At 42.6% G+C, this 25108-nt stretch overlaps 1 protein-coding gene across 1 annotated transcript in view; it reads right to left on the bottom strand.

Annotated features, from left to right (window-relative positions):
- Positions 1 to 12961: 12961 nt before the first annotated feature.
- Positions 12962 to 25108, bottom strand: part of LOC118412945 (oxysterol-binding protein-related protein 8-like) — a 59010-nt gene continuing 46863 nt past the window's right edge. Inside the window, exons 16-22 of the mRNA XM_035816014.1 lie at positions 18799 to 18896; positions 17614 to 17745; positions 16849 to 16949; positions 15829 to 16017; positions 14664 to 14817; positions 13792 to 13894; positions 12962 to 13218 (exon numbers count right to left, since the gene is read on the bottom strand). Coding sequence (XP_035671907.1) covers positions 12962 to 13218; positions 13792 to 13894; positions 14664 to 14817; positions 15829 to 16017; positions 16849 to 16949; positions 17614 to 17745; positions 18799 to 18896 — 1034 coding nt within the window. The remainder of the gene's footprint in view (positions 13219 to 13791; positions 13895 to 14663; positions 14818 to 15828; positions 16018 to 16848; positions 16950 to 17613; positions 17746 to 18798; positions 18897 to 25108) is intronic.

The following is a 25108-nucleotide window of genomic DNA, read 5'->3' on the forward strand; positions in this document are numbered from 1 at the left end:
GCACATGTTATATACTCTAAAACATTACAATCCGTAAAATTGGTCTATCATCCTCGTAAACATCATCGAAATCAATAGATAGATGGCTAAACCACCCTCCGTCCCGCCCATCCCAGGTGACGAGCCGCGGTACATGGCCCTGAAGCCGGATGCTGCAGGAGGGATGAAGCCCGTCCGTGTAGGTGGAGAAGGTAAGGCGGCGTCTTTTCCAGTACAATGCACGATGTTTGTCATGCTTTTGATATCAAATATGCCTGGTTTGTTTTTACAACAACCCGCATCCTATTCATGTTAAAAGCCTTAACACATCAGCTACACTATAATGCTACATTAAAAAGGCTCTAAATGGTTACCCCTAACGACCTGACGTAACTGTGTAGGTCCAGCCATGATGAGTGCCGCTGCCTGTCTACAACGTTAACATCGAAAACATTGAACCAAAGCCAAAAATCTGACTTCCAATTCCCCAAGTATTCCGTTACACCATTCTCGCCTGAAATCCTTTCAAGCTGGCACCTAATACTAGTATTCTGTGACAAAACGGCAGACAGACACTTTGACAAACAAACACACAGATTAACTGGATTCCATGTAACCGCTGCAGGTTCGGAGCAGCCCCGGGTCAAAGAAGATGTTCTTGGTGCAGATGATTCTGGGGTAACCAATCGCCTGCATGACCGTATTACGGGTAAGCTGTTTAATCCATTTAGCACTCGATTGGCCTTTTGTAAAGAGGCCACGGAATTCTACCCCAATCTCTCCACTTTTACAGACAGAAAAAATCTACCCTCCCCCTTACATCATCGAACCCACACATAACAGAAAAGGTGGGATTATTCGTCTTCCGCTGTCTCAGAAAAAGATGCCAAACCCAGCAGGTTACATTTTTGCGTTCGACTTTAGACTAGAGTAGCTGCTTACGATACTGGTTGCCATTTTTTGTCACTTACAATTAGCCCTCAGGCAATAATTTGCACTTTTGAACTTTACATCAATACTTATTCATTGTCTATGGCCAGCATAACTTAAGAAGCTTTGGGTGGATCCTGGTGATTTTTGATAGGTCGTTACGGGTCGTAAAAAGAAAGGTCAAGTTTGATGATTTGGCACCCTAGGGACTTTCTAAGTCAATGCAGCAGAAATTGTAGATGTAACACATGTATCTGTTGTTCATATTGATATTATCTTATTATTATCAGGCGTAGCCTTAAATTATGCCAGAAAGAAAATGTTTCTTGCCGCGTCACAATCGGACGAGCCCCAGCCGTTTCGATACGTGCAGTGTGTTCTTTCACGTGTCCGAGGTGGGACTTTTTCCTTTTTTGGCAATAAGAGAATTCAGTCGAGTTATTATGCTTTGAGTGGACAACAAATATTTGGGTTAGAATAAAAATGCTAATTTCTTGCGGTAGGAAAGGTGAACCCCTAAGTAACATATTAGTCCGGCTCATTCAGGTAGACTGTTTTAATCGAGAAGCATTCTAAGTTCTGTATACGGTTTTGAAGATTTGATATTTCCTGAATGTACGTACATGTAGTACACTGTGATCGTTAGCTTGACGCCATGAATATGTAGAACAGGTGGAAGGAAGATTAGTCTGCTGTGCGCTGTGTGTTTTTAACGGTGACATTTGGTCGTCTGGCGCTCCTTGTGATAACCGGCCGTGGGAGGAAATTGGTCTGACTTCACGGCCATTCCGTCGGATCCTGTATCTTGTATCTATATATAATCTTAACTTTGACTTTTGAAACTCAGACATGAAGCACGAGAACTACGTGCGTGGGAAGGGAGGGACAACCGGACAGGCGTCGACATAAAACAACATGATTAGTCTCGCTGGCGACAAACCCCCATTCTGTCCAGACAATTTATGCCCTTAACATAGTTCACCTTTAGATATAACTTCTGAAGCGAAGTTGGACTTTAATTTCCAACAACAAAAATTTGACTTACCAAAACTTTCAACTGTACATCTGTAGTCTTTGTCAAGGAAGTAGTCAATTCCAATACAATAGGATCAATTATCTACTGTTTCTGTAAGGGGAATTTAAAAAAAAGTCTTTACATGAAAGCATTACATCTATCCTTCAAAAGAGACGGGGGTGCTAAAAAGTACTTTCAGCAAACTATGATCCACTGCTCACCGAGTCACGTGTTCTATCTGCATAACACGACGTCATCGAAATGTCAGCTGTATGTAGCTCCTTGGTTGTAAATGAAGTACTTTGCTCTTAAAATGATTTAGTTATATTCACCCACCTTAGGAAGAATATACAGTTTTTATCACGTCATCTCCCGACTAAACCCAGACGAATTTTCTTGCTAACTCATGCTAACACTAGCCTCCGTATCAGGCTCTCTGGGGCCTTTTTTCGGCTCATAATACACTTTTGCTGGCCATTTCTATTTGTACTGGGTCGCTGATTGCTGGCCGTCGCTGATTCAACTAGCCTCCGTATCAGGCTCTCTGGGTAATCAGCGACCCAGGACAAATAGCAATGGCCAGCAAAAGTGAATTATGAGCCGATAAAAGGCCCCAGAGAGTCTGCTGCTGAGTCTATGCTAACACACCGTCTTCGCCTGTGTCAGACCTGGAGCGAGGCTTCCGCAAACTGTCGCTGACTCTGGGCCTGATGTACCTGGTCAACGTGGCTCTGGTCATCTACATCACAGGTGAGGCTTCTCACTAACAAGCTTTAATCTTTAATCTACATCACAGGTGAGGCACCGATTTTATATCCATTACAAAGAAGTTGTGTCAACGATGGTGAATTGTTCCGAAAATAGATTCATCAGGTTGGTAGAATATATAGGATATATGAGAAGTCTTTTTCCACAACCAGCAGGTATTTACATTGCTTACGTTTCGATGTCTTGACGTGAAATGTTCCCGTCAAAATATATTTCACCCTTTCCTAGGGTTGCTCATTGGTATTCAAGGAGTGTACCAACTATAAAGACACTAATTATGACTGGCTGTCTTGTGACAGCTACTGATAGAAGTGTTCAATTGGTTTTGTGACTTTTGATATTCATCTTTGTATTTCTCATCATTTTCTTCGTGTGAAGTTCCCTAGTCCGCTTACACACTTAATGTGCACTTTCACTGAACTTGCGTCAAGCTTGCATTACTGCGGGGCTCGAAAATTACTCAAGGAATTTCAGAGATAAATTCCTACTTTTTAATGTATTTTTACGTATTACTCAATATCTAAATCATTAAAAAAAACGGACCAAATAACAAAACAGTGACGCAGTGAACGAGCCTCCTAGTGACGCAAGCATGACGCAAGTGCGGTGAGAGTGTACCTACAGTAACGTCATCCTCTGCCCGACCAGCCTACCAGCCGGTCCACACCAGCCAACCCGCCCGTCAGCCACCCAAGGCGGACGACAACCTCACCGCACTGAAGGACGTCGCACCGGTTCCGAACCTCGCTACTGGAGGGTTTGAAGAGTTCAAAGGGATTTGGGAAGCGACTCTGCCGAACCAGACCGCAAGCGACGCCCGCGGGTCGCCATCTACCCCCAGCAGCCTGACGGGTAGGTATTAAACAGCATAATACAAATTCGTCTCAAATTATCAATTCAATCAATCAGCGTCTGAAAGACATTTACTTTCAATCCTTCCTAAGAGAGATACACAATGACAACAAAGGTGGATCCGCTAAGAACAAACTGAGGTCCTACAGACTGTTCAAGTCAACCTATAATGTAGAACAATACCTGGATATTGACAATATTCGGCACAGGACGGCCGTCACAAAACTACGAATCAGTTGCCATAAATTACACATTGAAACCGGAAGACATAACCGCACTCCTCTAGAACAACGAATATGTAGATACTGCAATCTAGATAAGTTAGAAGACGAACATCATTTTGTAGTAGAATGTAGTTTGTACAAGAAAGAGAGAGCTGAACTCTACAGACTAATAGAACCCATGTTCCCCCACTTCATACATCTAAGTAATATAGACAAATTTATATTCCTTATGAATCTAGACAAACCTTTACTTATAAAGCATATCTGTTCTAACATTTTCAATATCACAAAGAAACGAGAAGAAGCCGAATGCACGCAGTAGAATACGATTCTTGAGTAGTGTAGATTCATTGTATCATGTAGTATCGTTTGTTGTGACCTGTACTGAACCCAGTGGGTATGTATGTACAATAAAGGTCTTCATTCATTCATTAAACTACAGTTTCCATCCCTCTCCTCCCACGGCCTTGTACCTCCCCCACTCCCCAGCCAAATTTTACACCTTGTTGTAACACCTTGTTGTTCAGCTTGACTTTGGCTTAGCTTTGTTTTCTTTGGAATCCAAATTGTCTTCAGTCTGAATTGTCTTACAACCTTTCCTATTGGACATCTGAAATTGTCTTCATTCATAGTTAGAGTATAAAAGACCTGTTTCTTCCAGATCTCTTCAGTGTCACTGACGAAGGATAGTGGATTCTATCCGAAACGTTTCAAAACCATATCCAGTTGCTTGAGTAACTATTTTTGGCGTATCTTATTACCTGGATGTCTAACCTACATCGACGTACCTTGTTGTAGTAAGGAAATGAATGTAGATGGTCTTTGCCAAAGGCACGGGCTCGGTAGCGTGACAGGGTTCGATCCCAGTACCTCTGGGTTCTGGGCCCGACACACCCTGCAGTTATGCCACACGATCCCACAGACGAGTACATCATTCTCTTCGCCAAGAAGAGTATGAGATTGCTGACTTGGGTCTGTATGTAGGTCAACAGCATATAACTCGAGAAATTGTGGATGGAACTTTGTGATTTTTGGTAGGTGTGTAGCAGTTGTCGAAAGGAATGCCAAGTTTGAAAACGGTTTACCTGGCGTTTTCCTACGGTACTGCAGCGAGCTTGGTATGTTTTTTGCGGTTTGTTTTTGGCAGCATAAGTCAAAATCTAGCTGGGCGATTTTCACGAAACTTGGTAGGTGTGTAGCGGTTTTGGAGAGGAAGGTCAAGCGCGAAAATGGTTTACCTGGTTTTAAAATTGTAAACATGGTGGAAATGCTTAGTCCATAGACAATGCCGCGATAGATCATTCAGTGGATCTTTGTGTTAGGGCTCGATGCTAAGGTTGATTTTGGATGGTGACGTAAAGCCTGTGGCCCCGTTTATGAGGAGTGTTAGGTGCTAGCAAACCTCAAGCGTCGAACTTCTGCACGCATTAGCACCTAACACAAGAAAAACGCGCCACCTATATACAAGAAAAAAAAAGCATCAGATACATGTCATTTGTCAAATTTTAGACCCTGGTTTCCAAACTGCGACGTTCACCACCCTGAATACCACCGGCCGTGCAGGCCCGACCAGCCTGGGCGACCACTACCGCGGACAGGACCACGAGAAGCTGGTGACCTTACAGAACGGGATCCAGCTCTTCACCGTGCCTGAGGATGGGAACTACAGCATCAAAGCTGCAGGTACGTGTAAATCTAAACTTTTTTCGTGAAAGGGCGTCTTCCAAGACCATGAGAAATGTGAGAAACACTGGGCCCGACTACGCCGTGTTTCCGTCAAATTATTGCAGCTCTTTGCTAATGTTTCGCCAATTTTCCTCTGCAGTGATGCTAAGTGCACCCGCTGGTGATATGTGCAATCTTTAGACCTCGTGCATGATGCAAAGAGTAAAGAAATCAAAACGGTTTTTTGAAACAAAGAGGCTGCGCCCGGAATGCCACATCCTCAATTTTGGTCCAAGATTAGATACAAGATATCTTCATTGGTAATCGAAGTATTGCTACCAAATTGAAAACAATGTACAATGATCAAAATTTACCGAAAAGAGATTTACAGTGCTCGCGCCTGTCGGAGTTAAGTTTGCGTCTTGTTTGTGCGACATTTTTGTACCAACAATGTTGGCGGGTAGCGACTTTCGGCAGCGAACTGAAGCGAACAAGGCTGGACTCCAGGCTATACAAATTGAGCCCTATGATTTCATTTCTTTCTCTCTTCTGTTCTTCTTCTTTGATGTACCCATTATTATCTTTTTCTTCCTTCCTTCTTCTTTTCTCCTTTAACTGCCGGACCTGTCCTCCCTCCAGGTGCGGCAGGAGGCGTGGACAGTTTGACGGTGAGCGCGTCAGCTCGCGGCCGCGGAGCGGTGATGCAGGGAACCTTCCAGCTCCGGAAAGGTAACGAACATTAAGAGTACAGCGATAAATAAGAAGTTGAACCCAACAAGTTACAGTTTAGAGTTAGATTAGATTACTTTTAGATAAGAGTAGACTTCTAACGGAGAGAAGGGCCTCCTGCGCCGGGGACCAGTCCCTGGCACAGGCACTTGGCCCTGGCAGGCAGACATATTCAATACTGTTCCACACCTATTGTTTGTTTGTCCCGTTCATGTTTAATATATCAAAGAAGGTTTAGACATTAGAAATTCCTCCAATGATTGTAAAAGCCTCAAATAACTGTAAGAAATTTATCCCATACCACAACTTCTGTATTAGTTAGATAAGCGTTAAGTTATAGAACTGTACTTATGTAGATGCCATACTTTGTACCCCGTACAATATAGCCCTCGGGCAAGAATTTGCAATAAACTATTAAACATTACATAAGAAACCAGCATATGGAAAAAATATGACTGCAAAAATACAAGCAAATGTATATACAAATAAAAAAACAATACCTCTCGGGATGGAAGAGGCTACTGATTCAAGTAGATTAGTAGCCTCTTCCATGGACTCTGAGCTGCCACTTCCTTCATCTGACCTTGTCTGGAATATAAAACAGTACTAGTAGCACGTTAAGGCCCAATTTACACGAGGCACTTTGAACGACGTACGTAGTTTGTCCTAGGACAGTGACGTAGGACATTTTTCGTTTTACACACACCCCTGCGACGCGCCGCAGCGCGTCACGACGCGCCACAGTGCGTCGTGTTGCCGTGAACTCTGGTGACCCGCGCGCATTTGACAGCGCGCGTTCTCAAAATGGCGGGATCATAGCACCGCGCGTCGAACGACGTACGTCGTTTGATTTTTTGCCTCGTGTAAATCGGGCCTAAGACTGTTAAGAAATCTTTATGAAAAACATTTTTATCATCTTAACCCCAGCCGCAATTGCACGCTTTAACGAAGAATTACTGACAAGTGGAAAGGGGTCGTAAATTTTCCACTTTTTTTGCTAACAGGAGAGGTGCTGAAGATTCTGGTCGGACAGGAGGGAGTGGAGAATCTGGTCGGCTTCTCCGCTGGAGGCGGCGGCGGAAACGTTTGTGAAGAGGCTGATCGACACCACCCTGTTTTTCTCGGGTGAGGGGAGGGGGGATAGATTGACTGGATGTACGGTACTCCTCGTGCGACGGGACGTCACTTACGTCAGTCCGGCAGAGCTACAAGGGCGGTGGTGGGTCGGGTGGGGAGCTCCGATGACGAAGTCTTTGCCGGGGGCTCCGACGGGCACGGAGTGACGGCGGGGTGGAGGAAAATAGGCGGGGGATGAGGGGGACTCCTTACAAATGGTGGCAGCGGGTGGGATTTCGCGGCTGGAACTCGGGCATACGGCGGGGAGGGCGGATACGCGTTTGTGAACGGGGGGCAGGGAGGAAGGGGGCTTCACCATGGTGCGGATGGGGGGTTCGGCGGGGGAGGGGGTGCCCAAGGGGGAGGTAAGGGGTCGGGAGGAGGAGGGGGGTACTCCGGAGGGGGGAGGGGACCCACGGGGACGTGTGAGTGCGGAGGTGGGGGAGGGTCCTTCAATGCCGGCACTGACACAACTGGTAAGAACGGGACCAATGCTGGACCTGGTTATGCAGTGATCGTGAGGCTGTTTGACTGAGGACACAAAGTCCCGCGAGGGGCATTGCCCAGCATTACGTAGATGTAGATGGTCTGGCACCATCCAACCAGAACCCGTTATAGAGGGTTAAAGCCTCTACCAGGCTCCACAGGACACTACTGGAAACAACCTAGGTTAACTAGGGTCGGCTAAATTCAATGGAAGGTTATCTGTCTATCTGGCCAGTTTGTCATATTTTCCAGCGACCAACAGCTGTGGAGCCGCCAGATTGCCCTGCCCCTCTTCATCTAGAGCTCCTTTAGACTTGCCAATCCGCTGTTAGCTCAGGCATTTTTCTAAGACTAACGTCACATTTACAAACTGGGGCTCGGTCGGCCTGTTTTTGGAAACGAAAAAAAAATAGAAATGTACATGTAAAAATATTTTTGCTGGCATCCATCTGTCTCGGAAGACAATGGTAGGCAGACAGGGTGGGTTTAAGGCGACCCGTCTGCCCGGCCTGCACTTGGGTTTTTAAGGTGAAGGAGGGGTGTGCACTTCCTTCTCCACCCTCTCGTCCACTGGCGCACTAAGTCCTACAGGGGCAACTGTATGCAACGTGTAAGGCGGCCTAAGCAGATGCAGGTTTCGTAAAAATATGTACACCCTATAATGCCCACGACGATACTCTTTACATTGTGTAGTTTGGTACCTTTCATCATACGTTCCGGAAAGCTGCCTGACCGGGTCCCGGTTTGGAAATGTGACGTAGGCCTAATAATAGCCATTCGTGTCTTGTCTGGTACATTGTAGACGGTAGAGAGGTCCTTGCACAGACCTAAGTCTGCTTACAGATGTGCCCTAAGTGGCAAGTACTTTAATTTCATCATCATCATCATCATCATCAAATGGTTTATTTGTCAGAACGGCGTGGCAGCCAAGGGCTAAATTGTGCCTTCTTTACAAAACAAGTGTATTACAATACACCATCTCGTGCGTCACATATTGTTACACAACATCATACATTAATTTAAAACAATTTTAAAAGCACTCACATGTATAGCATTAAAATAATGTATCGGCGTTAGAATTATATCAAAGGTTAAAATCTAATATCGTCTAGATCACTTCATGGAATTGAGAATGCGCAGCAGTGATGGGACTGGGCTATTGGAAAACCTAACTCTCTTGTATGAAATGGTTCAAACGCTGGCCGTAGTGAACATAGTAGTGGGGGTCATCGATCACGTGCCTCAAGTAGCTTGAGAGGAACTTGACCGTAGAAACCGTCATTCTGGCGAGATAGCCGAAAAGTTGATTGGTTGGATCGTGGTCTTAGTTGTTTCCTATATTTTGTTGGTCTGTGTTGCGTACCCTGTGAACGACCTATCGTCGTAACAAAGCAAACATGTATACTGAAGAGTACAAACTGCATATTCATACAGATTTAGTGAGGAGCTCTTCCAAGGGTGCAACATATAGGTGGCATGTTAGGATTAGAAGCCAGGACCTCTGGGTTCTGGACTCAAGACACTTACCATTATGCCAACACGATGTCACATATTTGTCCAGAAGAAAACTCAATCACTCACTGACTGACTCACTCTAACACTGCCTAGTCTGTGAAATGCAAACTCCGCTGTCCAGGGCTGAAACTGGACCCTCCCCGCCTCTTGGAGACCGGTGGATGTTAGGCGAGCTGCTATAAGCGAGATTAAACCAGGCTAAAAACTGACAACCCCCAGGAAAAAACCAACATGCACATGTATTAAGTCATACCAATTGTTTTATTGCCACAGTAATACATCTGACGTTAGAAGTACACATAGTGTAGTGTCGATGCCCACCAACATGTGTCAGTGTTAGTTTGTACTTTTCTCCTCAACTATATACTAATATTCTCTTGGTATATCCTTTGAAAGAAACACATTCAAGCACGAGGAATGCTCGGTGAGTCCTTAAACAACTGTACCAGTATATGGCCACACTGAACCTATGTCTACTTCTGCTATTGCTGCGGTTTGCGATGTTTGTTAACGTCTCTTGCCATCCAAACATCTCCTTACAGCCGTGAAGTTTAGACATCTAGGTTATCAGTATCTTAAAGACATGTTCAATCTCTACAACTGGATAAAAAACAAAGACGTTTTGAGAATAAACAAATGTAAGTACATATATATACCAGTTACTTTTGCATATGATCATAACCAGTTACTGATTCCACCGTTTTTCCACTTAGATGTTCCACATTTCCTTAATGCTTTGTTCAATTAATTCTAGACAGTGACCTTGAAGAAGAGCGATGAATGTTACTCTAACCATCTGAAAGTAATCTCTGAATCTTACCCAGTTGTATAGAGACTGAAATGTCTTTAAATCTCTCCACATGCAGCAAGTGTTAATTCTGATTGTACCTCCTAATAACTTCACAATATATGTCACACAGAACCATGTGTTGTCTGACCATTCATTTATGATATGTTAACCATATACTATTAGGGAACAGTAGACGATAGAATATTTACATCCGAGTACTTTGTTAAGATATCTGTACACTACTTCTGTACATGTTTTTGACACATTGTGCTCTCTTCTACATAAGGTAAGGAATGCAAGGACTCTATCCTGGGTGGTCGCTAACAGATATCTGCAACCTTGCATGTAGAGCGGAGAAATTGTCTATGTTTTTTTACTTAAAAACTAAAAACTGCACATGGACAGGAAAACACTACTTGGAGTATCCCAGTATTCTCGTGATGTGTGCCCGAAATTGCACATCAAAATGTAGTCCAGATCAGACCCAAACTACAACTTCCTACACAAAAATGGGATTTTCCACATTTTGGTCTGTCTAACTTCAGTCTTTGTCAATTAATGAACAATCCACTGCTGCCGTGACATCACGTTATGCAGATAGAACATGTGACTCAGTGAGTAGAAGTGGATCATACATTGTATTAAAGTTAGAAATTGAATTGTCTTTGAATTGTGTATAAAATTAGAACTTCAGAATGAATCCAATTTCTTGTGTTGGAAGTTAGAGTTTAATCAGATCCAGAATGACTCATACCAACACAGATGAACTTTCATGTTAAAATGTGGGCTTCGCACTCCCTGCTTAAACTTGAAATAAAGTCATTAATACACATCTTTAATGTGCTTTGCACATCCAGACGTGCAAAATTGCAAAATAAAAACTCTGAAAAGAGTTGCGCATCACGCATTCTAAGGTGCACTGCAGACCCAGTGCACATGGTGCAACATGGACAATGCATTCCAGTATACTGGTGTGCAATAAATTGCACATTTCAGGTCTAGTGAACGTTTTCCCCCCTCTTTGCAATATGTGTCATGACTCATTTCCTATCCCACATAACAGTTAAAAACAATGTAGAACTTAGGCATTGTCGTTCTGTAGAGCTAAAATAGGAAATGGTGAAAAGTGATGGCACAGCAAATGGCATTTCTGACAAGCACAGACCGATTTTCAGCTCCTAAAGATACGCACCACATTTCTAGGGTGATTGCACACATTCAAACATTTTCAAGATACTTTCAATGTAGTATGACTGTTTTGTCTACTTGCCAATAAAGTGACAAGACCGTCAAGGACTCCTTTTGTGTTTCAGGACCTGGTGTTAATTATTTTTGGGAGGGAAGGGGGGATAGTTTTGGTAGCAATACATGCATGGTCCAAATGAAATTCTGAAGGAACACTGGCGCGTAGCCTCCTTCTTTGTAATTTACATACATGAACTGAAATTAGAGAGAAAATCCGAAAAAAAGCCATTTTGGACAGTTAATCACATTGTATGTATAGACTGACAAGTTAATACCTATTCCCTTGACATGCTGCTAATGTATACTGTCATACTTTCCACATTGTTTCTTACACCAGGTATTTGAAATTCACTCCATCTGTACAACACTTAACTTTCTAGCATCTTTATTAATATTACACACAAACAATTAATAAAAGTTCTTTGCAATTGGGATTTACACTCAATACATTATAATAATAATGATAATAACTTAAAGAATATGGCTTCAAATAACTTAGCAGTGACAGCTAAAAATGATGCTTCAAATATTTCATTTTTTGTAGAAGAACAACAATTCCCCAAACTATGAAAAATATACAAAAACTACCCACAATATTGATTGTGCCATAAGGCTGTAGCTACTATTAAAGAGACCAATTTTTGGTATAAGGCTGATGCTATTAATGAATTTATAGCTTCATCAGGTCGTTAAATCCGTGGATATCAGAGTTTAACACAACCAGAAAAAAATTACCAAGAAAAAAGAAGTGGCCACCGTCATTCAGGAAGAGAGCAGAAGAGCTAGTGAAATGTAGGTAGGCAATGTTTTAGTTGTGTTTATATAAGCTTGGTCACTGTTGGAGTTATGCATCTATATGCAGTATCTTACCCTTGATTTGTGGTCCTGTGGGTTAAAACAGGTCTGGATATGGCCAAGCTTCCTGACAAAGCCTCTGGGTCTCACCTGATACTGGCCCTCTACGTGTAGATGACACACTACTTGTATTACAAGTTTCATGGTCTCATGTTTGCAGCAACATTTGGGCCCTGTCCACACTTAGTTAAACCTGTGCAAATCAATCCGCGTGCTGATGTTTTTGTTTTGTTTTGTTTATTGTCATCTATCAGATGCCAGGTCTTCGACATGACATTCCTTTATCAAGCCCCCCATCTAATAAGTGAATGAGATACAGTCAAACCTGTCTGAGCGACCACTCAAGGGACTGGGCAATAGGCAGTGTTTCTGTATCTACCGGACCGGAAATCGTGTGGCCGTGGTCGCGTTGGAGAGGTGGCCACTATAGATTATTTCTTAATGCTTAGGTCAAGGGACCGACAAAATGTGACCGCAGTGGCCAGGTGGCCGCTAATACAGGTGTGACTGCTGCACTAACAACTGGCCTTTGATTATAAGCATATTGGATTGCAAATTAAAGCATATTGAATTGCAATATATCACTTGTAGATTTAACCAGGTGTGAACAGAGCCTGTATCCGATTGCAAGCTACAGTCATGGCCGACGCTATTGCACTTCAATCGTGTACCAATAAACAACATGTTGTGTACACCTTAGTAACCGTGGCAACAAAGCACAACGATGGCTTTCACCTCCCTGTGAAACACTCTGCTGGTCTGACCTATGACCGCTGACCCCTGACCTCCAGGTCATCTGGAGAACATGTACATGGTGACGACCTGGAACAGCATGACGACAGCCAATAGGAGCCAGTCTTTGTTCTGCAGGTAGTTGCTGTGCTCTGCGTTCTGATTGGCCAGCATCCGGAGGCGACCACTGAGGTCGGCCAATCGGTCGTTGGTCTCCTGCTGGGCTCTGACGAGTGGTCGAACGGCCTGCTCGATCGTGGAGGGGGCGTAGTGGTGGCGGGAACGCGGCCCTCGGCCAGAATCCGCACGGCTGGATACTGAGGGGGGGCAGAGATGGTTTATTTTAGTATAGCACATCCAGTAATTATAAGCTGTCTCATGGCATAACAGTTATTAACACATCAGGTTGGTACCAAACAGTACATGACTAGTACATACAGGCTGGATACTGAGGGGGGGGGGCAGAGATAGTTTATGTTAGTATAGCATATCCAGTAATTATAAGCTGTCTCATGGTATAACACATCAGGTTGGTACCGAACAGTACATGTATAAGTACATACAAGCTGCATACCTGGCAAACCACCTCATGGTGTAACACTGAAGAGGACTGCATATCCAGACAATTTTTCTGATCCGCTAATCTCTTTTCAAGTTTCTTTGCATAAAAGAAATTTCGCACAATAAGCTGCTCAAAATGCATCATACTCTTTGAAAGAATTTCCACAGCTAAGCAAAATACTTCTGACTCTTTATTTTTACAACTGAATTACTTACTCTTTAAGACAATTCAAGTGACATCCATTTAAACGCTGCTTAAATCCTTTGAACAATGATTCAGCTATCTGAGCAATATACTTCTTAGTTTAAACAAAATACGAGGGACGAACCGTCGCTCCGTTCGTCGTCAGAAGCGTCGTCCTCGTCTGGGCGTGGCTCGCTGCTGGAACGATCGCTGTCGCGGTGGGACTGGCTCGGCGGCTTAACCAGGTGCTGCAGCAAACAAAAAACGTTATCCACACAAACAAACATTATCCACACCTAGCGGGGGGACAGGCTGGGCGGTGCTGTGCAGGAAATACAAACCAGTTTAACATAAAACATAACTTTCTAACAAGAGCATAAGATCACATTTCCTAACCATCCCATCCAATCCCTTCATACAACACACTAACCCTTCGTGCTTATGGCTCTTACCGTCCTGCCGTTTCCGACAAGAGCACAAGATCACATTTCCTAGCCATCCCATCACGTCACCATACAACACACTAATCCATCAGATCCAAAATGGCACCACCCTTCCAGTCATACACCACAAAACAAAATGGCGGCGCCCACAAATGCCAGCAAAAACAGTACAGGTTTTGCTATCGCAAACCTGTAAAAAGGTATGGCTAAGCTAATTCCTTCATTGTATTTTTTTTTAAATTTGATCAATCCTGATTGCAGCAAATTCTAAGTGAAACTTTGTAAATCTGTATCTTGAAACTAACTAGTTTCTCATTATTTGAAAAAAAAAAGATTTCCTAGTGAAAACCAGAAATTAAAAATTATACCTCTCTTTCCTTGTGGTTGTAAATCAAGAAATAAGTCTTTCTATAAATATTTTGTCAATGTTATTCAAAGTAATGACAGCTTAGGAGTGTGTTTTGCCCCGGTAGCCAAACACACTCCTAAGCCGGCTTCACTCCTCTGGCAGCTTTTGATACTATCTTATGCTACAGTAGGATCTGCTTGGAGATTAACACCCAAGGCCCCCTACCTTCCTGTTCTTGAGGCTCTGCTGCCTCTGTGTGCCGGGCACACTCATGATGCTGGTGGTGCGGACCATGGGGGTCTTGTGGCGCGTCTTGGCCTGGATGACCCCGCCAAACTCGTACTGGAAGACGTCGTTGTGCGGATCCCAGGGGCGCGTGCTGAAGGGAGAAAGACAAAATCGCGAAAAGTCAACATGATGTCAACGAAACCTGTTTAGCTGACTGGCTACCTCAAAGAAGACACTATACATGTACCGTGTCATTGTACTCATTCATTCATTGTACCTGAAATCCCCCTATAAAGTTTTTGACAAGTACATTGAACAATGGACCTACAGGTGTATTTACAGCTCTACTACGTCCTTTCTGTTCAATCTATATTAAAGTGTAACACACTTTTCCTTCAGCCGGCAGCTAAACTTCGAGTCCATGTAGTACAAAATTAATGTTGATGTCAATGGCTTGTTTTGTTGCAGTTCTGTTTGCGGCATATCTACATCATTCTAGCTGTATGTGCTTTCCTTTTGGCCTGCTTACTCTAAAATTAATGCAATGGTACCATTAGACACTTAATGCACTGTAAAAACACATGCAGATTAATTTTAAAGTTCATCTGTATTGATATGTAGAAGTCATTCTGAATCGAAGTTGAACTGTCATTTCCAGCACCAAAATTGCGCTAAAGTAAATTTTTAACTGTTCAACCCCAATCTTTGTCAAAAAATTGAAAGTCCTGGTAATTTTGCTGCAAGATCCAATCCCACTTTGATCGAGCATTTTAGGTGTTGGCACCGACATCTTTGGGCATTTATCATGATGTATGCAGTTATCATTTTTTGAATTACAGCTTTATTTCCTGTTGCCATGCAGGAAGAAGAAACTGTTGGACACTGACTGGATGTGTTTAGGGTCCAGTTGTGCTCCTACATTATTAAGATGTACATGTATGTAGTAAGATGTATGTATGTAGTAGGATGTATGTATGTAGTAAGATGTATGTATGTAGTAGGATGTATGTATGTAGTAAGATGTATGTATGTAGTAGGATGTACATGTATGTATGTAGTAAGATGTACGTATGTAGTAGGATGTACATGTATGTATGTAGTAAGATGTATGTATGTAGTAGGATGTATGTATATACATTGTATGTATGTATCGGACACTGACTCGATGTGTTTATAGATCCAGTTGTGCTCCTCCGCGCCCTCTCGCTCGAACAGCTTCGGGACCCAGTCCGACCGTTTCTCCTTCCGTTCCCGCGCGTCTTTGCGCTGCTGCTCTTCAAGGATGTACTTCTCGTTGGTCGCCTTGTTCTGGTCACACGCCATGATGGCCGCCGACACGTGCTGCCACAGCCTGGAACAAACAAACAAACAAACAAACGGTCGTTAGGTACTTAGTATACATGTATGTACCACGCCATGATGGCGGCCAACACGTGCTGCCACAGTCTGGAACAAACAAACAAACAAACAAACGATCGTTAGGTTCTTAGTATAGTATGTACCACGCCATGATGGCCGCCGACACGTACTGCCATAGCCTGGAAAAAACAAACAAACAAACGGTCGTTAGGTTCTTAGTATACATGTATGTACCACGCCATGATGGCCGCCGACACGTGCTGGCACAGTCTGGAACAAACAAACAAACAAACAAACGGTCGTTAGGTACTTAGTATACATGTATGTACCACACCATGATGGCCGCCGATACGTGCTGCCACAGCCTGGAACAAACAAACAAACAAACAAACAAACGGTCGTACCATGTATGTACCATGCCAAAATGGCCACATGGACCAGCTGCAGTTCAGGGCACTGAACGATCGCCAAACCAAAGCCAAATGACTGATATGCTACATTCATAACATTCTTCATACAAACAACTTATGAACAACTACACAGATACCTCTGTGCAGTACTACTTTGAAACAAAATCCTCGAAAGCTGCGCAAAATGATTAAAGGAAAAACCATGCTGCCCTACTCTGAAGCAAATTTGCCTTTTCAAAAGATGCTGCATCCGGCGCATCAGTGCTTCCAGAAATCACTCTTTTCACAGTATTTAAAAACAGTAGTAAAATATTTATCATAGTTAGATCTAACACAAATGATTTGTGTGTAATATGTAACTGAACTGAACTGATGGTTGCCATGGTAACTAGTATCACAGGAATACGTCTCACTTTTCCGACTCAAAGTCCCCCTGGTCCTCGAACCGGACGGTCTGGCGCTTCAGCCGGCGAGACTTCACCTCGTCGGTCACGCTCCAGAACACCTCTGTTTTCTGTAAGAGAAAAATCACAATAAATGTGAAATTCATGGCCCCCGTCGTACTTGTCATATGGTACATCAAGGAGGTTTTTCTGATCAAAAACTCCTTGGGTACATGACATTGTATCATATAGTTAGTCTACTTATCTAAACACATGCTCATTTCTGTCTTGTAAACTGTCGCCACCTTTTATGTATATTTAGAAGGCTTGATACTATTGTTACTTTACCTTTTTGCTTCTTGCAAGTTGTTAAAAAACTTATTAAAATTATCGATATAGTGAAGACTGGTCAGGGATACGGCAATGACCCTTTGGACTGTTTACGAGATCAAAAACTGCAGTACCGAAATCTGTATCGGGGCGTTTCACTGAGATGTACATTGTCAGTAATATAGACGTTAGTGCCCGTCCAGTGTGGCCTGGGTCTCTAAAAGAGAACCTTACCTCAGAGTCTGCTCGCTTGTCTGTGATGTATTTGTCACTGAGAGTACTGTATACTATGGGCGGTACTGGTATGTACTGTACTACTGTACTGTACTGGTAGAGGGCCATATCTGTAGATACTTACATCTGAGTCGGTGCGTTTCTCTGTGATGTAGACATCCTGGCCCCAGTGGCCCTTCAGTGTGGCCACATGTGGAACTATCAGAGCCATATCTGTCTACAGGTACTTACATCTGAGCCGGTGCTTTTCTCTGTGATGTACACATCCTGGTCCCAGTGGCCCTCCAGTGTGGCCAGGGTCTCCTTCCCCAGCTTGATCTTTCCTGTGATCTGGTTACTGGCATCGCTGCCACCCAGGAACGGCTGCAAGCAGGAAAAACAATGATCATGTTTTCTTTCTCTGTCAATTAAGACCCCTCGCAAAGCTCAGTCATACAGTAGACACATACTGGGACACTTTTCTATTGTGATTCTAATGTGTGACTGAAGGACACACATGTGAAACCTAATGGAAAACATAGCTAATATCTGTGACCAATTGCTCCACCCACAGACACACAAGGACCTGCCAGCCTGTTGTCTGCTATGCTCTCCTCCTAGGAGTGATTGATTACCATGAAACTCATGAGAAACACATTGGAATCACAGTTTCTAATTGACCATAAGGAAAGCTTTCGGATATATATCCTCCAAAGCAAACATTAGGAACCCTCTGACTAGGGAAAAAAGGGACGATACACACTGGGAGTATCTCCTCTTCTGCAGGGTGTGTTTCTCATGTGTTTCCCCTGAGTTTCTACTATTGACCTGAGCTTTGGAGTCACTTTTCTCAGTGTTTGAACTTTGCGGTAGGATGAGTAAAGGCGTTTTTTTTAAGGACTCAGGTATCAGTATATGTTTTTGTATTCCCAGAGAAGACAAGCTGTACCCAAACAAGGAATAACAGCACTTATATCGGAGTTCTGAACAATGAGGGCTAGACCAGGGGTACTGAATGTACAGATATTCTCTGACAATGTTGATCATGGTAACGGTTGTAGCTTGAAAATCAAGCAGCATTAAATAGGACTCTGTCTCCCCACCTTGAGTTTGAACTCTATCTCCGTCCTGTATCCCATCTTGTCAGGGTTCAGAACAATAAGGGCTATACCAGGTGCACTGATAGTTAAATCTAAATAGTGGAAAAAGACTAAACTTTACTCAACCAACACCACGTTTAATTAGGACTTACCCCAAATTTTCAGTCGACTCCGTCAGCCTTGTTCACGGAATGGACGGAGTCAGCTGAAAATTTGGGGTAAGTCCCAATTAAACGTGGTGTTGGTTAAGTAAAGTTTAGTCTTTTCCACAATGTCATTTACCAACATAGATGAACTTTCATGTTAAATCTAAATACTTGCATGTCTATATCCCCACCTTGAGTTTGAACTCTATCTCGGTCCTGTATCCCGTCTTGTCACACGTCAGGCTCACTTTTCCGCCCATCTCCATCGTCATAGTACCGTACAGGATACCTGCAGGCAGGAAACATCACTGTTTTACATAGTATAGAAGAGAACTTATTAGCCCTCGGGCACGAACTTGCAAATAAACTTCTTATAACTGTGATGTGATGCACAACTCTCATTTGCAACCTTAGGCAAGGCACTGAAGACACTGTACCAGTTAAACTGTCTTCAAAACACTAATTGAGGACAAGGATGAGTGGCATAAAGGTATTCAAAGCTTCAAATTGAAAAAACAAACAAACTCAGTCATACTCAACATGTTCTCAACTAAAAACAGAAATTCTATCACACGATGTGTGGAGATTCCACACATCGTGTGGAAACCTGCACACATCGTGTGGAAACTCCACACATCGTGTGGAAATTCCATACATCGTGTGGAAACTACAATCTGTCCTACAACGATTGATGTGGAGCGCGTTACGCTTGTCCGTGTTAACAGCCCCCGTGACGTGCAGCGGTACACGTGACACAGCCATGTGTAGCCTCCAGTGTTGGGTGTACGACATACATTGGGGAGTTTGCGGCACCACTGAACGCACCAATGTTGTAGGCAGCCCACTTTTGCATCGCAGTAGGTCAGGGGTCATATGCAAATGTCTCCTTTCCCACCCTTGATTCAACCCTAGCCACACTCGTCTTGTCCCCAGGGTTCACGGCTGTGCAAAGCTGTGTGATGCGTCGTGTTGCGCTGTGTTGCGCCGTGAGAGTCGCAGTGGGTTTCTGTGAACCGAAAACTATCCTAGGCCACTGTTCTAGGACAATCGTCATACGTCGCGCAAATTCCCTCCTATGAACCGGCCATAGTGTGTATGTTCTACCTTCGGTCTTTTGTATGTTCTACATGTAGGTATATCTCATAAAAAAAGTGTTAGTCTTTAAATAAACATGCAGTAGATACATGTCAGCTGTCCTGGCATTCCAAATCACTTTATCTCTTTTCTTCATTTGTCTTCTTACAGGTAATACAAATTTTAACACAAAAGGAGGATAGATTTTTTTGTGTATCCTCTTATTCTTGTCCAGAACTGAATTACACTTATCTTTGAACTCTTTCCATGCAATCACATACATGTATAACACTCCATTGAAACAATACTTTCACAAGGGAAACATCTTTTGACAAATTAAAACCATGTTAAACTTTCTAAATCCCTCCAAAACTTACAAGTTCTTAAAGGCAGTCTGAAAATACCTAGTAAGTGTCTCACAGTTTCTATTTCGTCATTGCAGTTAGCTTAGAAAGTAATCATGGGAGCGAGAGACAAAAACACTCTTGTTTTGTGTTTCTTGGTGATCCTTGATATTTTGTATAGTATACTGTACTCCATAGGAAGGAATGCAAGTTGTCCATAATGTTAAAGCATTGTAAAATGAATGTGGAATACATCATTGCTGCTTTCTTTTCAGAGAATTTAGAGCCCTAAAAGTAGACATTTTGTTTCCAAGCTGGTCTACAGGCTAGTCCACAGTGTCATTAGTAATTGGCCATGAAATCAGGCTAATCCCTTAAGTACACAATGCTCTCTGGGGGCTGGATCTAGAAACTTGTCCCTGATGAGGCAGCATCATTTATCCCAGCACCACCGAATGGAACTGTCAGTATTACTCTTATGCCAGTTTTCAAATTCAAGAGAACACATGCTTATATATCATAATATAATACCCTCATTGTTTACAATAAATTGGTAGCAGATGTATACTACCACAAAACTGTATACTACCACTGCACTATTATGGGACAGCTGAAGTTTCATTACCCCAAAGGAAATCTTAATTCTCTCCCCTCTCCATGAGGTGTTTAGAATCCATGTAAGAGTCAACTTTTGACTAATTCTGCTTATCCTTAAAAGTTTATTTTTTTAGACTCTGTGAGACTCCATAAATTACAAAATATAGTTAGTGTGTCTACAAACGTCTGAAACGCATTTTAAAATCATCAATAAAGTGTTTGTGAAGTGAAGAAGAAAATCTGTACAAGGTACAGTATGCAGTTTCTTCTGTTAACACAGGGAATAGCCATCCAGGTGTACCCTCCAAGCAGAGGGTATGTTCCAGTTTTTTTAACGTCTTTTTTCAGTCATGTTTATCAGGTTTTCTATTTTGTATTGTTTCATAAAGTCCACCAGCAAAAGTTAGTTTTTGACAATACAAGATACAATACAAAATTAAAAGGCCGATAAAAACGACTAAAAATGTTTAAAAAAAAACAACAACCAGAGCCTAACTTCTGCTTGGAGAGTGGTGTTTCCAATTAGGAAACCAGCAGGGAATTCTCAGGCCATCCAGCAGAGTGGCCAAGCCAGGTCAAAGAAAGGTTACCATACAGCTCTGCTGGGTGTATCATATGTCCGTCCATGGCCAAGCCCTGTCACTGTATGTTTACCTTTCATAGAATGTATAAAGGGGTCATAAAGGAAAATCTTTATACAGTACATGTGAATTTATGTGTAAAAAAAACAACAAAAAAGCTTTTGGATAAGTCCCTTTAGTCATTCATGCTGGTAGTTAAGTTTTTGCGATGGAAAGTCTGAAAACTCAGAATTTCATCTGAAGTCAACTGAAGTCAATTCAAGACAAAAAATGACATTCAATAGACAATAGAATAGCAAAAGAATAAATGCATATTCGTAGTTCAACTGAAAGACTTTCACCGGCATTTTCGTATGGACGGTAATGTTTGTTATGGATAGTAGTCAGACTTTTTACCTATGTACAATATATGATGATTAAATATAATAAATTTCAGTATTTACAGGGGATTTCTGTCAAGGGAAAAAGGAGATATGTGATGAGGTCACTGATAAGTATTTAGACGTGGCCACATGTTATGACCTAGATATAGAGGGAAGACTCACTAGTGGGGAGTCCAGGACAGGACAGGAGAAGGTTTTGCCCTGTGTTACTAACCGTAGTAGCTTTTGGATGGAAACACACTTCAAGACTCTCAGAGTCCTGACAGATCTTTAGAACTACTCCATGCAGGGGCTGTTTCCAGAGGTGTCTGAGTTTCCACATAAAATTGTCCCTGGGCAAGGAAATCATGCCTGATCCAAAGGGGGTTAGAGACAGACCAGCAGGCAAACAGAGTGTGAACAGAGCTTTTTTTGGGACCTGTTACATTGACATATTGTATTCTGAGACAAGAGCTGACCTTAGAGTGTTCACACTCAGAAAAATGATGCGGATAAAACATTTATCCGAATAAAATTTTTTCTATCCGATCCAAAATTGTGTTCACACTGCTCTTCGGTAATTCGATTAGTGTGCTCTCAGTCTTATCCGAATAAAACGTTAGTTGCATTTCAGACGTATCGCTACATCTTGCGGTAACGGTAGTTGGCGGTGAGATTTTTCATTTCATTTCTGCACTGATTAAGGGATTTCTCAACCCCATGCTCTGCCATTCCTTTGTATGTATCTTCTTATTAAAATGTCCCTGTTTTTATGGACCTTCCGGAGCTTTTTCTGCGAGTCCTCCCGCTCCCAGACGCTCCCAGATGAAAACGAGCAGCTTTGTTTGTTCCATTTGGTAAATGATGATTTCCCTTTCTTTTCGCTCATTGTTTTTGAAAGTAAAACAATGCTAGCAGAAAAAATGAATCGGTCTGGCATGTGCTGTGTTTTCCGCGCGATGCGAATGATGACCCCAAGTTCCTGGATGAACATTGGAGCAAGCGGAATCCTACCCACTTGCGCGTTCACACTGCCAAATAAAACGAATCGAGACTCCCTGCAGTGCAATATTCTTATCCACTTGCCCCAGTTCTATCCACCTCTCCGAGAATTGGATCGTGGAGGATTCGTTTTGATGAAATCCAAGTGATTTTGGAGCGATCACACTGCTAACTTTTATTCGGATCGGGTAGTTTTCTTCAGATAACATGTTTTATTCGAATGACGTTTTTCTTGAATGTGAATGGGGTCTAAGAGTCTGGCTTCCAAGACCATGATATGAGTAAAGTTCATCCTTTGTATGTAATCAGATTCTAGCTTCTACTAGACATTCAGACCACCAGAGAAATTCATTTAAATGTATACAAAGTCATGTTCTTATGCATAAAACATGCATGTCATGTACTGACTATTAATAACTTAAAGACACACATCCTTTTCTATCCGAGGTACAAAAGCCGAACATAATAAACAGAAGCACAAAATGCAGCCTGATTGGCATTGAAGACCCAATGAAGCTCCCTAACAGCTAGCTCCCTCTAAGTTTATACTGCCGTGCAGTGCTTCGCTCAGTGGGCCACAGATTGTATTTCAGGGCACTGTGAGTCTTGCTTGTGACCCACAGGTCATTAACCTCCAGACCACCATGTGACATGTGAAAGTGATGCAATGCCAGAATGCCTCCTGCGCCTAAACAGGCCAGCTCCCTATTGGTCCATGAACCAGGCAACATCCAACATGCCCCTTAGGAAAGTTTACAGCAGGCCCCCTCAGTTAGACCTCAAATTTTCTGGAGAGCATGTTTGTCCTGGAGTCAAGGAGATGATGACTAGGAGTCCACACCAGGCATCCACGCTAGCCGAATAATAATCTGCCCTGTACTGTATAAATAAGTTATGCTTTATAATAGTTGTAACAAGGGTCTGATAGAACATCCTTGGTTGTAATGGACTGCTTGAGCAAGAAAGCAGTTATAGTTACACAGTGATTATCATAACACAGAACTGCTGACTTCAGCAGCCATCATCATTCTATCATCACATAAGGCTGGTTTCAGATATGCAACTGAGATCAGCCTTGTGTCCTCCTGTGAAAGGAATTAACATCTGAGAATCTGATCCTCCCCAAGGAGACTAGTATCATTCTTGTTCCACTGGCTGGCTGGATGAGCCCTTTTTTGTCTGACGTCTACCATGTGTGTCTGACAAACAACTAGCAATAATAAGATCTGTTTGGTCCCAAAAATTAGTAAGTATATTTGTAGGCTTACATATTGGGTAGACTAATACTCAGAAATATTCTAGATTCCTCCTCTCAGTTGAGTCAGGTGGGCCAGTCTCACTGCCAGGAATGTGTACCAGGCACTGGGTGTACATTTGTACCTACTAGCTGCTGAGGCTGTTATCTGAACTTAATCCAAGTGGACACGCTGTCACTCAGCTCACTGCTGGAAGTGGTTAATGGTTAACTTTAAAGCAGATGTAAGGATCTAGTTCAGTCTCTGACCAGTGTTTTAAACATTTCTGGAAGTTAATACACTAGTGGCTTGCCTCTTCCATTGTGGTGACTTATTAAGTTATTAGTAGTACAATTCTCTAAGATAGTCTTACTAAAATTGGAAACACAGGACTGTGACAGGTCCTTACATCTGCTCGAAGATTAGAACTTTTAAATATATATAGAAAGGAAGTTGACTCGTAGAGGATACAAGTGGTGGGGATCAAGATATCTGAATGATTGAACATTGAGAATTTCTGGTGGGATCCGAAGAACGCTGTTCTGGCACATAGACCTCAGAACATTACTGAGTTGGAGACGCCATGATTGCCCAATAGGAATGTGCTAAAAGTCACAAAGAGTGCTGCCAGAAGCTTATGATAGGCTATCATCCTGCCTGCAGCAGGTACTAGTTGCAGATACAGGGTGCTACACGAAGACCTAAAGACACATCCTTGCAGGGGGTTGGATAATTTTGCAACCTGCTTTTTCGACAAAATTCGCATTTTTGGATGAAGTTTGAAATAAAGTCTTGACTTTTGTTCTTGTTTCAAATTGTTATAAACTAGTTGTTCACCATTCATATGATTTGGTACTAGTTTGCAGTTGTAATGTTTCTTGTTTTACCAAAAGAGCAAAAATGTGAGGGGGGTTGAATAATTTTGCATGCAACTGTATATATGGATAAATGTGGACATTCATGCAAGACTTTTAACACCACAACCATATCTTCCTAAATTTGCTTTGCAGTTCAAAATTGATCGTCTAACCATTACATAAGAACTTCCAATGCTTCATTATATCCCAAGGCAGATTCGCAGAAACATTGGAATTTTGGAATCTGATATTTTTCCTCATTTTGTTGTTGACTACTTTGTAGCAGTCATATATATAAACAGACCCGCAGGGGTCGGGGGAGATGTAGCCTGGATACCACACCCCAGCCTGATCAGAATGACTGTAGAATTTTAGGCTCTCTAAGGTCCTTGATCCTTGGTCAGAGGGAGAAGAACCTATGATTGATGACCACCCATACCGCAGGTAGC

The sequence above is a fragment of the Branchiostoma floridae genome, chromosome 4 (genome assembly GCF_000003815.2).
Source record: "Branchiostoma floridae strain S238N-H82 chromosome 4, Bfl_VNyyK, whole genome shotgun sequence".
Taxonomy (NCBI): Eukaryota; Metazoa; Chordata; class Leptocardii; order Amphioxiformes; family Branchiostomatidae; genus Branchiostoma; species Branchiostoma floridae.